Source organism: Chiloscyllium punctatum, chromosome 5, assembly GCF_047496795.1.
Source record: "Chiloscyllium punctatum isolate Juve2018m chromosome 5, sChiPun1.3, whole genome shotgun sequence".
NCBI lineage: Eukaryota > Metazoa > Chordata > Chondrichthyes > Orectolobiformes > Hemiscylliidae > Chiloscyllium > Chiloscyllium punctatum.
The window spans coordinates 7,651,997-7,666,844 of NC_092743.1; the positions used below are offsets into that span (position 1 = coordinate 7,651,997).

The window sequence follows — 14,848 nt, forward strand, 5'->3', positions numbered from 1 at the left end:
TGTCAGCCTTCTATCCTACGCTAAGATCAAACTAACCTACATATCCTTCATTGTTCTACCATCCATGTGCCTGTCCAAGAGTCGCTGAAATGTCCCTAATGTATCTAACTCTGCTATCACTGCTGGTAGTACATTCCACACACCCACCACACTCTGTGTAAAGAATCTATCTCTGACATCTCCCCTAAACCTTCCTCCAATCACCTTAAAATGATGCCCCCTCGTGATAACCATTTCTGCCCTGGGAAAAAGTCTGTGTCTATCCACTCTATCTATGCCTCTTAACATCTTGTACACCTCTATCAAGTCACCTCTCATCCTTCTTCACTCTTAGCTCCCTCAACCTTTATCCATGACATTGAATCATAGAATTTTTTCAGCATGGAAAGAGACTCTTCGGCCCATCGTCTCAATACTCGCTTATCCTGGTCCCATTCCCCAGCACCTGGCTTGTGACCTCACATACCCTGGCACTGCAAGTGCTCTTCAAAATACTTCTTAAACGTGTAGAGGGTTCTTGAATCTACTACGCTTTAGGCATTGACTCCCAGGTGTCCACCACCCTCCACGTGAAAACAAAATCCTCACATCCCCCCCCAAACCTCCTGCTCCTTCCCCTTAACTAGTGCCCCCCCCCCTGGTCAGTGAGTCCTCCAACCAGGAGGCAAGTTTCACCCATTTTACCCAGCTCTGGACTTACTGTGAAACATCTATTAGCTTGAAAATGAGACAAAAGGGGAGAAACGGCATCTTAACACACTGGTTTTTTAAAAATCTCTAATCACTGCTCTGATCAGATGATCATTCTTACAAACCTGGCCTCTGAAATAAGTCAAGGACATAGACTGAAATGTCATAGCACTCAGGGTGATGGGCCTACTGCTAGAGACGGAGACTAGTCTAGCTTTAGTGGATATTTGGCAGTATAGTTTCATTGGGCCAAAGGGCCCTTTCAGGTCTGTATGATTCTCAGACAGTGCCCCATTAGTAATGTCACTGGGCTAGTCATCCAGAAACGTCAGGTTAGATTAGATTCCCTACAGAATGGATACAGGCCCTTCAGCCCAACAAGTCCACATTGACCCTCTGAAGAGTAACCCACCCATATCCATTCCCCATATTTACCTCTGACCAATGCACCTTTCACTATGGCCGATTTAGCATGGCCAATTCACCTGATCCGCACATCTTTGGAATGTGTGGGAGGAAAGCGGAGCAAACCCACACAGACACGGGGAGAATGTGCAAACTCCACACAGACACCTAAGGTGGGAATTGAACCTGGGTCCCTGGTGCTGTGAGGCAGCCGTGCTAACCACTGAGCCATCGTGCCGTAGGTAAAAGCTGAGGTATGTGGGTTCAAATCCCAGCATGCAGATGCTGGAATTTGACCACGTTACTAAATCTGGAATCGAAAATGTAGTCTCAGTGACCGGGAGCAGGAACTGACATGAACTGTTGCAAAAACCCATCTTGTTCATCAGTGTCCCTTTAGGGAGGGAAATCTACAGTCCTCACCCAATCTGGCTTGAGAGCAATGGGGCTCACTCTTCAATAGGGATGGGCAATATATGTTGGTCTTGCCGTCCATGCTGTGTGAGAATAAAGAAGGAGGTGGTCCCAGAGTACTATGGGTGCCTTCTGCAACTCAGAACCTAATCAACTCTCACCTGGCTTTGACCCTTCCGGAACAGAACCATTCCAAACTTGATGTAGAAACTCTGGCCGGTTATCGTTCATATCGATGACATTGATAACTATGTCAATTGGATTTTCCACTTGATTCCCATTCAGGTCCACCGCGTGGGCTCTTAGCTGGAAGACAAGAAGCACGCAAAGATATCATGGATAACATAGAATACAGGGAGAACTAGCCATTTGGATACAGAACTGGCTCAAAGGTAGAAGACAGAGGGTGGTGGTGGAGGGTTGTTTTTCAGACTGGAGGCCTGTGACCAGTGGAGTGCCACAAGGATCGGTGCTGGGTCCTCTACTTTTCATCATTTACATAAATGATTTGGATGTGAGCATAAGAGGTACAGTTCGTAAGTTTGCAGATGATACCAAAATTGGAGGTGTAGTGGACAGCGAAGAGGGTTACCTCAGATTACAACAGGATCTGGACCAATGGGCTGAGAAGTGGCAGATGGAGTTTAATTCAGATAAATACGAGTGCTGCATTTTGGGAAAGAAAATCTTAGCAGGACTTATACACTTAATGGTAAAGTCCTAGGGAGTGTTGCTGAACAAAGAGACCTAGGAGTGCAGGTTCATAGCTCCTTGAAAGTGGAGTTGCAGGTAGATAGGATAGTGAAGAAGGCGTTTGGTATGCTTTCCTTTATTGGTCAGAGTATTGAGTACAGAAGTTGGGAGGTCATGTTGAGGCTGTACAGGACATTGGTTAGGACACTTTTTGAATATTGTGTGCAATTCTGGTCTCCTTCCTATCGGAAGGATGTTGTGGAACTTGAAAGGTTTCAGAAAAGATCAAGCATGTTGCCAGGGTTGGAAGGTTTGAGCTAGAGGGAGAGGTTGAATAGGCTGGGGCGTCGGAGGCTGAAGGGTGACCTTACAGAAGTTTACAAAATTATGAGGGGCATGGATAGGATAAATAGACAAAGTCTCTTTCCTGAGGTCAGGGAGTCCAGAACTAGAGGGCATAGGTTTTGGGTGAGAGGTTAAAGATATAAGTGGCAACATTTTCACAGAGGGTGGTACGTGTATGGAATGAGCTGCCAGAGGATGCGGTGGAAGTTGGTACAATTGCAACACTTAAGATGCATTTGGATGGGTATATGAATAGGAAGGGTTTAGAGGGATATGGGCCGGGTGCTGGCAGGTGGGACTAGATGGGGTTGGGATATCTGGTCGGCATGGACAGGTTGGACCGAAGGGTCTGTTTCCATAATTACCCTTTCAAACACTGGGCCACACGTCATTCTTTCAGGTTAAAGGTTACAGAAGGCTTAAAAAGGTTAGAAAGCCTTTTCCATATTCTGGTGATAGTCGTAGTCGAGAAAAAGGTGTGGCGCCTGATGAAGGGCTTATGCCCAAAACGTTGACTCTCCTTCCCCTCGGATGCTGCCTGACTGGCTGTGCTTTTCTAGCACCACACTTTTCGACTCTGACTCTCCAGAATCTGGACTCCTCACTTTCTCCATATTGTGGTGATGTAGCTTTTCCATTGGGACAGAGTGGGATGGAAAAATAGACAGGAGGCTGGAAAAGCACAGCAGGTCAGACAGGATCCATGGAGCAGGGAAACCCCTGATGAAGAAGGGTTTCAGCCCGAAACATTGACGTTCCTGCTCCTTGGATGTTGTCTGACCTGCTGTGCTTTTCCAGCTCCACAATCTATTGACTCTGGTTTCCAGTATCGGTAGTCCTTGCTGTCTCCTTAGCGTTTCCATTTGCTGCTTTGCAATAGCTGCCAAAATTAAAATGCCATCCGAACATATTTAATGTGTAATAATTTGGAAGACACGTTAAGATTGCACACAGCACATGTTGGACCTCAGCTGAAGTACTGGGTACAGTTCGGGCTGCTACATTATAGTAAAAGGTGTGAAAGTATCGGAAAGAGTGCAGATGCCATTTAGGAACATGATTCCCCGCTCTGAGAAACTTCAGTTACAAGGACACATTCAGGACGTTGGAGAGAAGGTGGCCGAGAGGAGCTTTGATTGAGGATTTCAAAATCAAGAGTAGTCTGGGCAGAGACAATAGGGAGAAGCTGTGTGCACTTATAAAAGGGACAAGAACAAGGAGGTGTAAATTGAAGATGAGGTGCAAATGATGCAAAAGGTGAAGTGAGCAAGGCCTTTCTCACCCAGCGAGTAGTTCGGGTCTGGAATTCACTGCCTGGGAATGTGGGGGAGGCAGGGATCCACTGAGGCATTCAGGAGGGGCATTGGGATAGAAATAGTGAGCAGGGATGTGGGGAAAGGCAGGAGATTGGTGCTAGGGGATAGAACAAGGCAGGCACGATGGACTGAATGGCCTCCTCTCCTGTGCCGACGAGCTTATGCTCAAAACGTCGTGTCTCTTGCTCCTCAGATGCTGCCAGGTTGGCTGCACTTTTCCAGCACCCACTTATTGGCTCCCCCTGTGCTGTAACAATTCCATAACTCGTCATCGATTTTGAACTGCAAAATAAAATTCCTCTAATTCTAAAATTTGGTTAGCAAATTACTCGGATACTGATAACTGGGAAAGCTTACGTTTAGGAGAACGAGAGGTGATTTTAATGGAAACGTCGGAGTTCCTGAGGGGGAGATGCTGAGAGGATGATTCACCTCCTGGGAGAGCCAAGAACGCGGGCACCCCGAAAGACCAATTAAAGACAAAGAGCAGGACATTTCTCTCTCTCTGACAAATTCTCCTCCACAGAGAAGTAACAGGGGGAAGGGAGATGCTGGACATGTCGATGGCAAAGTAGATAGATTCTCATCAGGGTGAAGTCACCATCAAACCCTAGGGCAGAGAGTGAGAGAGAGGCAGGTGTGACATGTGGTGGTTTAACCTGAGGGTCACCATGCCTCAGGTGAGGAGAGAGGTCGAGAAGGAAAGTGCAGAGGTGGATTCAATGCCATTGGCTTCATTTTGCATCACAAACCAACCATCCAACCAACTGAGCTAATCAAACATAACAAGAAAGACAATGACTGCTGGACAGGAAAATAAAATTGATGCCCCAATCTGGTCAACATATCATTGGACTTCCCTGTTAGACACTCAACTTGGACACTGATCCTTTTTCCTTGTACGAGGACTCCCAAATCCCCTTGTGCTGCAGCTTTCTGCAGTCTTTCACCATTTAAATAACATTCAGCTCCTCTATTCTTCCTATCAGAGTGCATAATCTCCCTTTTTTCCCCACTTTATCCCACATCTGCCAGGTTCCTCACCTGTCTGTGCCCCTCTGCAGAGTCTCTATGTCATTCTCACCACAAACGGAGCAGGGGTTGTCGTAGGCCCTTCAGCCCATTAAGACTGCTCCTCAACTTGGTAAGACAATACCCACATCCCTTCATGCCTTTCGATCTAGAAACCTAACGTCATCTGCCCTCAGTGACTCAACTTCCACAGTTCTCTTACGGTATAGGATTCCAAGGGTAACAAGTTAATTCGGCCAATTGTGCGCCCTCATTGGAACAACATTCTCCCTCCCCCATCCCTTCTCCAAAGTCTCACAGCAAAATAAAGATAACAACATTGATCCTTCCTAGCCTATCCTGCAATTCAATACCATCATGGCGGATCCCTCAAGTATTTTACACTATTCCCTTTTGAAAGTTCCTCTTGAATCTGTTTTGTCAGCCTTCCAGATCACAACTCCTCGCTACATAAACTTATTACTTCTCCATCGCCTCGCTGATCCCTCTGCCGATTATCTGTCCCCTCTGGTTAGCAACTCTCCCACCAATGGAGACCACTCCCACCTGGGTGAAAATGCTTCACGTTCAAACCTTGCTCACAAAGCAGAAACTTACATGGTATGAGGCTCTCTGTTCCCGATCCAGAGGTTTAGTCACGGCTAGCTGACCAGAGATGGGATTGATACTGAAGATTCCGGCCGGTGGTTGATCTGCCCCTGGCCCCGTGACGCTGTAGCGTAGCGAACGGTTTTTATCACGGTCAGATCGGATCTGTAAATCCAAAACGAAAAAGGGGACACTTAGGAGTCATGCGTTACTGAAAAACAAGATGAGGGGTAAAATTGTGTAGAGCTTCTTATATCCTACACTGCGGAGGTGACAAGCCCAGTGGTATTGTTGTGAGAGCATCAATCCCAAGCTCTAGATAATGTCCTGGGGACCTGTCACGGCAGATGGTGGAATAAAAATCTGGTCTAATGGCAACCCATCTGGTTCACTAATGCCCAGAGAGAAGAAAAGCTGGCTGACATGTGACTCCAGACCCACAACAATTTGGATGATTCATAACTGCCCACTGGGCAATTGGCGATGGGTAATAAATGCTCAGCGATGAACACGTCCTAGACAGGAATATTCCCAATGCCAAGAACCTCTTTTAGTGCAGTCTCACTGTTCTTCTTTCTGAAGGTGGAGAATATTTGGGATTTTCCAGAAGATTCCATGATTGGAAGCTCAATCATTGAGCAGGTTCAGTTCAGGAATGGATAAGATTTCTGGGTGACAGTTAACACCACAAAGTGATAATGACGATGGGGAATGAAATGACAGGGAACTAGATGATCATGTTCGAGTGGTGGAGCCAGCTCGATGGGCCAAATGGCCTAACCTTACTCGTATCTGTTATGCTCCTATCATACAGGAAGCACAGCAAGATCCCACTACTCACAACGTACTGATTTGGCTGAAGGTTAAATATGCACCCGGACACAAGGAATATCTCTCGCCCACTCCCCACCACGCAATCGTTTACTCCCACTCTGGGGGTGGGTGGGGGTTTGGGAGGGAGATGGAGTTGATTAACTCTGTGTCTGATAACAAAGCTCTTCCAACTTCCTCAGCACAGGCTGGAATTTGGACTAGAATCTTTGGAGTGGTCCTGAACCCATCATGTTCCAACATGGACATCAGTGTTGGACAAGCACTCATAAAAGGAGACAGTTATTATAAGGGCAAAAATACCCAGATGGGGTGGTTATTAGCTACAGCGCATCTGAATGCGCAGGCTCCTGGAGGAGGTTTCTCTTTTACTTAAAGATTCCACCTATGAATCAGAGACGGTTTTAATTATGATGAATTATCTGCACACAGTAGGTAGTTTGTCCAGACATCCTTGGAAGGGAAATGGGGGGTGGAAGTGGCAGAGGAGGAAGTGGCGGAGGAGGAAGTGGCGGAGGAGGAAGTGGCGGAGGAGGAAGTGGCGGAGGAGGAAGTGGCGGAGGAGGAAGTGGCGGATTCAGATGCTGCAGGACCTGCTGACTTTCTCCACCACTTTCTGTGTTTCTCTCATCACAGTTGAAGTGCCTCTACAAACACGGTAGTTTTGTGGACATGGGTGTCAGTGGCTAGACCATTCCCCAATGAGCAGTTAAGGGTTGACTACATTGCTATGGTTGTGGAGTCACATTTAGGCCGGGGGGGGTGCAGATTTCCTTCCCTAAAGGGCGTTAGTGAATCAGTTGGGTTTTTACAACAGTTGACAGTGACACGGTTGATATTTAATCCAGAGTTTTTGTTCTAAAATATTGAATTCAAATTTCACCATCTACCACAGTGGGATTCAAAGCCCACGTCCCCAAAACATCAGCCTGGATTATTCTGGAGTCACGTAGAATCATACAGTACAGGAGAGACCCTTTGGGCCATCAAGTCTGCTCTCAAGTCCCACTTTCCAGTGCTTGCATGTGATGATACAGCTGTTACTGACAGTACATGTAGGCCAGGCCCAGTATGGACAGGAGATCTCAGACGTACATGACTGAACCAGACAGGCTCCGACAATAATTTCTACTTGTTTCATGATAGCCATCACCGAGGCTAGTGAGCTGCTGCCAGAGCTCATTCACTCCATACATTTCTTCTGTTTTCCTGTTTTTTTTTTAAAAAGAAAATTCTTTTAAACTTACTTGGATGGAATTGGTTGGGAACGGACAAGAGGTCAGTGTGTGGACTGTAGGCCGTTGGGAGGGGACAAGGCCTGTTTGTGGACTGTAGGCCATTGGGAGGGGGAAAGGCCTCTTTGTGGACTGTAGGCTGTCACGAGGGGACAAGGCCTCTTTGTGAACTGTAGGCCGTTGCGAAGACGCAAGGCCTCTTTGTGGACTGTAGGCCGTTGCGAGGAGGCAAGGCCTCTTTGTGGACTGTAGGCCGTTGCGAGGAGGCAAGGCCTCTTTGTGGACTGTAGGCCGTTGCGAGGAGGCAAGGCCTCTTTGTGGACTGTAGGCCGTTGCGAGGAGGCAAGGCCTCTTTGTGGACTGTAGGCCGTTGCGAGGAGGCAAGGCCTCTTTGTGGACTGTAGGCCGTTGCGAGGAGGCAAGGCCTCTTTGTGGACTGTAGGCCGTTGCGAGGAGGCAAGGCCTCTTTGTGGACTGTAGGCCGTTGCGAGGAGGCAAGGCCTCTTTGTGGACTGTAGGCCGTTGCGAGGAGGCAAGGCCTCTTTGTGGACTGTAGGCCGTTGCGAGGAGGCAAGGCCTCTTTGTGGACTGTAGGCCGTTGCGAGGAGGCAAGGCCTCTTTGTGGACTGTAGGCCGTTGCGAGGAGGCAAGGCCTCTTTGTGGACTGTAGGCCGTTGCGAGGAGGCAAGGCCTCTTTGTGGACTGTAGGCCGTTGCGAGGAGGCAAGGCCTCTTTGTGGACTGTAGGCCGTTGCGAGGAGGCAAGGCCTCTTTGTGGACTGTAGGCCGTTGCGAGGACGCAAGGCCTCTTTGTGGACTGTAGGCCGTTGCGAGGAGGCAAGGCCTCTTTGTGGACTGTAGGCCGTTGCGAGGAGGCAAGGCCTCTTTGTGGACTGTAGGCCGTTGCGAGGACGCAAGGCCTCTTTGTGGACTGTAGGCCGTTGCGAGGACGCAAGACCTCTTTGTGGACTGTAGGCCGTTGCGAGGAGGCAAGGCCTCTTTGTGGACTGTAGGCCGTTGCGAGGAGGCAAGGCCTCTTTGTGGACTGTAGGCCGTTGCGAGGACGCAAGGCCTCTTTGTGGACTGTAGGCCGTTGCGAGGACGCAAGGCCTCTTTGTGGACTGTAGGCCGTTGCGAGGACGCAAGACCTCTTTGTGGACTGTAGGCCGTTGCGAGGACGCAAGGCCTCTTTGTGGACTGTAGGCCGTTGCGAGGACGCAAGGCCTCTTTGTGGACTGTAGGCCGTTGCGAGGACGCAAGACCTCTTTGTGGACTGTAGGCTGTTGTGAGGGGGCATGGCCCATTTGTGGATTATAGGTGAGATCTTGAATTTCAAAGGCCAGTGTTGTCTGCAGGCTTGACCCGGCCTGGTCAGGAGGCCAGGTGCTGGCACGGACTGGGGTGGAAGGATTGTAAATTGTGTACTTTTAGTTTTCATTTTTATTCTTATGCTAAACTTTTTTATTTATTACTTTTTCTACTTTATACCAAATACTTAAGTATCTGTATTGAAGTATCTTGTACCTAAAATGGTGACTTGTAAACTCTTTGTAAACATGGGAGTATGTGTAACAATAAAGTTATTTGTAATTCTTAGTCTTATATCCCATTCTTTTTTCTGTTAATCAATGAATTTAGATTCCACAAGACGCTGTGATAGGAACTGAAGCAACATCTCAACAGTATGAGTGTCAGCCTCTGGATTACTAATCCAGTGACATTACCACCACATCCCAGTGCTCCCCGCCTTTCCCCAGTTGAGGTGATGGGCTAGAAATGGATTCTTACCGTGACCAATTCCTGAGGGAAAGGACCACGAGAATTTTCAGGAACGTTGATGGGTGGAATGACCCAGTCTCTCTTCTGGCGTTTCAGATGACCCGGGTGTTCCAGCTGGGACCATGGGAAAATGATGTCCGGAACATTCTGAGATAGGACAGCACTACTTGGCTTCCAGTTCTGTACATATACACAGCAAGATAAAGAGAAGAGCAAGTTAGCACACTTGAACTTGACTGAATACATCTGCTAATCACCAATAATAGACAAACGACTATTTTGGTCTCAGCTTTTCCAGAATAGCGTCTCTTATAAACAATCTTTTTTATTACTCATTCACGGGGCGTGGGTGTTGCTCTCAAGGCCAGCATTTATTGCCCATCCCTAATTGTCCAGAGGGCAGTTAAGAGTCAACTACGTTGCGTGGATCTGGAGTCACATGTAGGCCAGACCAGGTAAGGATGGCAGTTTCCTTCTTGAAAGGACATTAGTGAACCAGGTGGGTTCATGGGCATCATTAGACTCTTAATTCTAGATTTTTTTTTACTGAATTCAAATTCCACCATCTGCCGTGGTGGGATTTGATCCCAGGTACCCCAGAACATTACCTGGGTGTCTGCATTAACGATAATACCATTAGGCCGCATGCTCTGGCAGAGTTCACAAGAATTTGGAGTAGGCCATTCAGGCCACTGAGGTAAAAGCCAGCTCCACCTTTTGGAAAGATCGTCATGGCTGATCTTAAAGTCACAACGCCACTTCCCTGTTGCAAAAATCACAAACCTGTTTAACTCAGCTTTGAATAAATTCAATGCCCCAACCTGCATTACTTTGTAGGGAAGGGAATTCCAAAGACTAATGACTGAGGAGAAAAAAAGGTCACCTTAGACAAAAAAAAAATGAACCCCCACCCCTATCTTTAAACAGCAATTCCAGACTCCCCAGAGATCAGGGACACATCATCTTGGCATCTACCATGTCAAGCCCCCATAAAATCTGGTTTCTCAATAAAATTGCTTCCAAACTCCAGTGAGTATAGGCCCAGCCTTTCCAACTTTCTCTCATAAGACAAACCCTTGCTTCAATGGTGAAGGAGCTTGGTCAGACTGCACCTAGCATTGCTTACAAGGGACCTGGGTGTTGCTGGTGAGGCCAATCACCCAGCCCTAACTGCCCTTGAATTGAGTATCTTGCTGGGCCATTTCAGAGACAGTTAAGAGTCCACAACGTCGCTGTTGGTCTGGAGTCGCATGTAGGTCCAACCAGGTAGAGAGGGTAAATGATCAGAAGAAAATGTTGGTCAATGTGTGGAATTACATCCCCTTACACCCTTACACCTCCCCCCCCTTCCCCGCGCCACACCCCACCTCCCCATGCAGAGTGTGGTAGACACTGGGACATTGAGAAAGGAGATGATAGACAATTAGTAACAAGCTAAAGGGTTATGGAGTGTGGGCTGGAAAGTGGATTTGAGCCATGAGTGTATTGAATGGTGGGACAGGCTCGAAAGGCTGAATGGCCTATTGCTGCATCTAGTTATGTAGGAGGTTGAGAGACAACCTGAAAGTTAATAAAATAATGAGGGGTATAGATAGAGCTAATGGTTAAGTGTCTTTACCCTAGTGTGGGGGATTTCAAGACTAGGAGGCACATTTATAAGGTGAGAGGAGAGAGATTGAGGGGCAAATTCTTTTACACAGAGTGGTTTACGTGTGGAATGAACTTGCTGAGGATGTGGGTACAATTACAATGTTAAAAAGACACTTAGATAAGTACATGAATTGGAAAGGTTCGGAGGGATATGGGCTAGGAGCAGGCAAGTGGGACTAGTTTAGTTTGGGATTCTAGTCAGCATGGACTGGTTGGGCCAAAGGGTCTGTTTCTCTGCTGTATGACTCTGAGTGTACCAGGTGGGTTTCTCTCGCGATCGATGATTGTTCTATGGTCAGTGAGCTGAGCTTTCAGCTCTACTTTTCTTTGTAAAATGAATGCCACCAGATGCAAAGCTGGGATTTCTTATAAAGGAACGTATTTTTGTCTCAATTACACCAAGAGCCCTGAGCCTCAAGACATTTCTCAGAATCTCTCCCCTTCAGTGGAGGTAGAGTTGATGAAAACGAACAGGGGGAAGAGTCATAGAGACGTACAGCACAGAAACAGACCCTTCGATCCAACCCATCCATGCCAACCAGATATTCCAACCCAATCTAGTCTCACCTGCCAGCACCTGGCCCAAACCCTTCCCATTCATATACCCATCCAGATGCCTCTCAAATGTGCCATTGGTTGGAAACAGAATGGAAGTTTATTGAAATGATAGATGAGCTGGGTCAATACTTTGATCAGACTGCTTTATTGTAATTACACCTGAGACCCTTATGGAATAGAATCCAAACAGCCACCCTACATTTTGTGTACAGCACTTTCTTCCTGTCACACCTTTAAGTTGGGCTCTAACCTTCAGAGAATGCTCTGCAGTCTGAGACTTCCTAAACAGCGCCTCCTTTAGACGAAGCTCCTCTCCATCTGTTCCCCTTTTAATATCTTGAACATTTCAGTTACATCACCTCATAGATTGCACGGCGCACAGCCCTAGTGGGTGAGAGTTTCAGAAACCACTGTGGAACTGTACTGAAGAGGAGCCACATATTTGAAACGCTAACTCCGTTTCTCCCACCGTAGATGCTGCCAGACTTGCTGAGTTTCTCCAGCATGCAACTCTTTGCATTTCAGATAGCCAGCGTCGTAGTATTTTGTTTTCATTAGAAAAATAGGCTGATCACAATCTCCAGAATCTGGAAAATGGTGGGAATGGATAGAGAAAAGTGCTGTCCTTCAGCACAGAGGTCACCATCCATGCAGAACGTTTGATTCCAATCCGAAGGAGCAATCTACAACCTTTCTTCCCAAGGTCAGCCCACAATGGAACAAGTAGTCATCGGACTCACAGTTCCATCACTCGAAATTTTCAAGACCCATCCCCGGATAAATTCCTTTCAGAAGGCCCTCACTCTCAGGTCAAACTGTCAGTGGGTCCCATCTACCTGGGCAGTGTCACCCAGACCACCATGGATTCTGGCACACTGAAGCAGAGTGTTCTGGAAGAAACCAGCCCCCAATCCAAATACCCCGACCCAGGGCAACTCCGAGACAGGAGGGAGGAGGGGGCAGCAACAAAGAGGAGATAGCTACCAACTCAAGGGTTGAGAGTGAGAAAGAGCAAGGGCAAGGGGAGAGTGCGAACGAATAGAAGTGTGTGAGAGCTCGGGGGGGGGGGGAGCGTGCGGGGGGGGGGGGGGGGGTAGGAGAGCGAGAGCGCGCGGGGGGGGGGTAGGAGGAGAGAGCGCGCGCGGGGGGGAGGGGGGAGGAGAGAGAGCGAGCGCGGGGGGGGGAAGAGGGAGGAGAGAGAGCGAGCGCGGGGGGGGAGGAGGAGAGCGAGTGCGCGGGGGGGGAAGAGAGCGAGCGCGGGGGGGGGGGGGGGGAGGAGAGCGAGCGCGGGGGGGGGGGGGGGGAGAGCGAGCGCGGGGGGGGAGGAGAGCGAGCGCGGGGGGGGGAGGAGAGCGAGCGCGGGGGGGAGGAGAGCGAGCGCGGGGGGGGAGGAGAGCGAGCGCGGGGGGGGAGGAGAGCGAGCGCGGGGGGGGAGGAGAGCGAGCGCGGGGGGGGAGGAGAGCGAGCGCGGGGGGGGAGGAGAGCGAGCGCGGGGGGGGAGGAGAGCGAGCGCGGGGGGGGAGGAGAGCGAGCGCGGGGGGGGAGGAGAGCGAGCGCGGGGGGGGGAGGAGAGCGAGCGCGGGGGGGGGAGGAGAGCGAGCGCGGGGGGGGGAGGAGAGCGAGCGCGGGGGGGGGAGGAGAGCGAGCGCGGGGGGGGAGGAGAGCGAGCGCGGGGGGGGAGGAGAGCGAGCGCGGGGGGGGAGGAGAGCGAGCGCGGGGGGGGAGGAGAGCGAGCGCGGGGGGGGAGGAGAGCGAGCGCGGGGGGGGAGGAGAGCGAGCGCGGGGGGGGGAGGAGAGCGAGCGCGGGGGGGGAGGAGAGCGAGCGCGGGGGGGGAGGAGAGCGAGCGCGGGGGGGGAGGAGAGCGAGCGCGGGGGGGGGAGGAGAGCGAGCGCGGGGGGGGGAGGAGAGCGAGCGCGGGGGGGGGAGGAGAGCGAGCGCGGGGGGGGAGGAGAGCGAGCGCGGGGGGGGAGGAGAGCGAGCGCGGGGGGGGGGAGGAGAGCGAGCGCGGGGGGGGAGGAGAGCGAGCGCGGGGGGGGAGGAGAGCGAGCGCGGGGGGGGAGGAGAGCGAGCGCGGGGGGGGGAGGAGAGCGAGCGCGGGGGGGGAGGAGAGCGAGCGCGGGGGGGGGGAGGAGAGCGAGCGCGGGGGGGGAGGAGAGCGAGCGCGGGGGGGGAGGAGAGCGAGCGCGGGGGGGGGAGGAGAGCGAGCGCGGGGGGGGGAGGAGAGCGAGCGCGGGGGGGGAGGAGAGCGAGCGCGCGGGGGGAGGAGAGCGAGCGCGCGGGGGGGGGAGGAGAGCGAGCGCGCGGGGGGGGGGGGGGGGAGGAGAGCGAGCGCGTGGGGGGGGAGGGGGGGGAGGAGAGCGAGCGCGGGGGGGGAGGAGAGCGAGCGCGGGGGGGGAGGAGAGCGAGCGCGGGGGGGGGAGGAGAGCGAGCGCGGGGGGGGGAGGAGAGCGAGCGCGGGGGGGGAGGAGAGCGAGCGCGGGGAGGGAGGAGAGCGAGCGCGGGGGGGGAGGAGAGCGAGCGCGGGGGGGGAGGAGAGCGAGCGCGGGGGGGGAGGAGAGCGAGCGCGGGGGGGGAGGAGAGCGAGCGCGGGGGGGGAGGAGAGCGAGCGCGGGGGGGGAGGAGAGCGAGCGCGGGGGGGGAGGAGAGCGAGCGCGGGGGGGGAGGAGAGCGAGCGCGGGGGGGGAGGAGAGCGAGCGCGGGGGGGGAGGAGAGCGAGCGCGGGGGGGGGAGGAGAGCGAGCGCGGGGGGGGGAGGAGAGCGAGCGCGGGGGGGGGAGGAGAGCGAGCGCGGGGGGGGAGGAGAGCGAGCGCGGGGGGGGAGGAGAGCGAGCGCGGGGGGGGAGGAGAGCGAGCGCGGGGGGGGAGGAGAGCGAGCGGGGGGGGGGGAGGAGAGCGAGCGCGGGGGGGGAGGAGAGCGAGCGCGGGGGGGGGGAGGAGAGCGAGCGCGCGGGGGGGGGAGGAGAGCGAGCGCGCGGGGGGAGGAGAGCGAGCGCGCGGGGGGGGGGAGGAGAGCGAGCGCGTGGGGGGGGAGGGGGGGGAGGAGAGCGAGCGCGGGGGGGGGAGGAGAGCGAGCGCGGGGGGGGAGGAGAGCGAGCGCGGGGGGGGAGGAGAGCGAGCGCGGGGGGGGAGGAGAGCGAGCGCGGGGGGGGAGGAGAGCGAGCGCGGGGGGGGAGGAGAGCGAGCGCGGGGGGGGAGGAGAGCGAGCGCGGGGGGGGAGGAGAGCGAGCGCGGGGGGGGAGGAGAGCGAGCGCGGGGGGGGGAGGAGAGCGAGCGCGGGGGGGGGAGGAGAGCGAGCGCGGGGGGGGGAGGAGAG

The 14,848-nt window shown here is 52.8% G+C and overlaps 1 protein-coding gene across 1 annotated transcript in view; it reads right to left on the reverse strand.

Moving 5' to 3' along the window:
- LOC140476719 (cadherin-2-like) overlaps positions 1-14,848 on the reverse strand; it is a 181,833-nt gene that overhangs the window by 47,740 nt on the left and 119,245 nt on the right. Inside the window, exons 4-6 of the mRNA XM_072569539.1 lie at positions 9,337-9,507; positions 5,493-5,648; positions 1,671-1,815 (exon numbers count right to left, since the gene is read on the reverse strand). Of these exons, the coding sequence (XP_072425640.1) occupies positions 1,671-1,815; positions 5,493-5,648; positions 9,337-9,507 (472 nt within the window). The remainder of the gene's footprint in view (positions 1-1,670; positions 1,816-5,492; positions 5,649-9,336; positions 9,508-14,848) is intronic.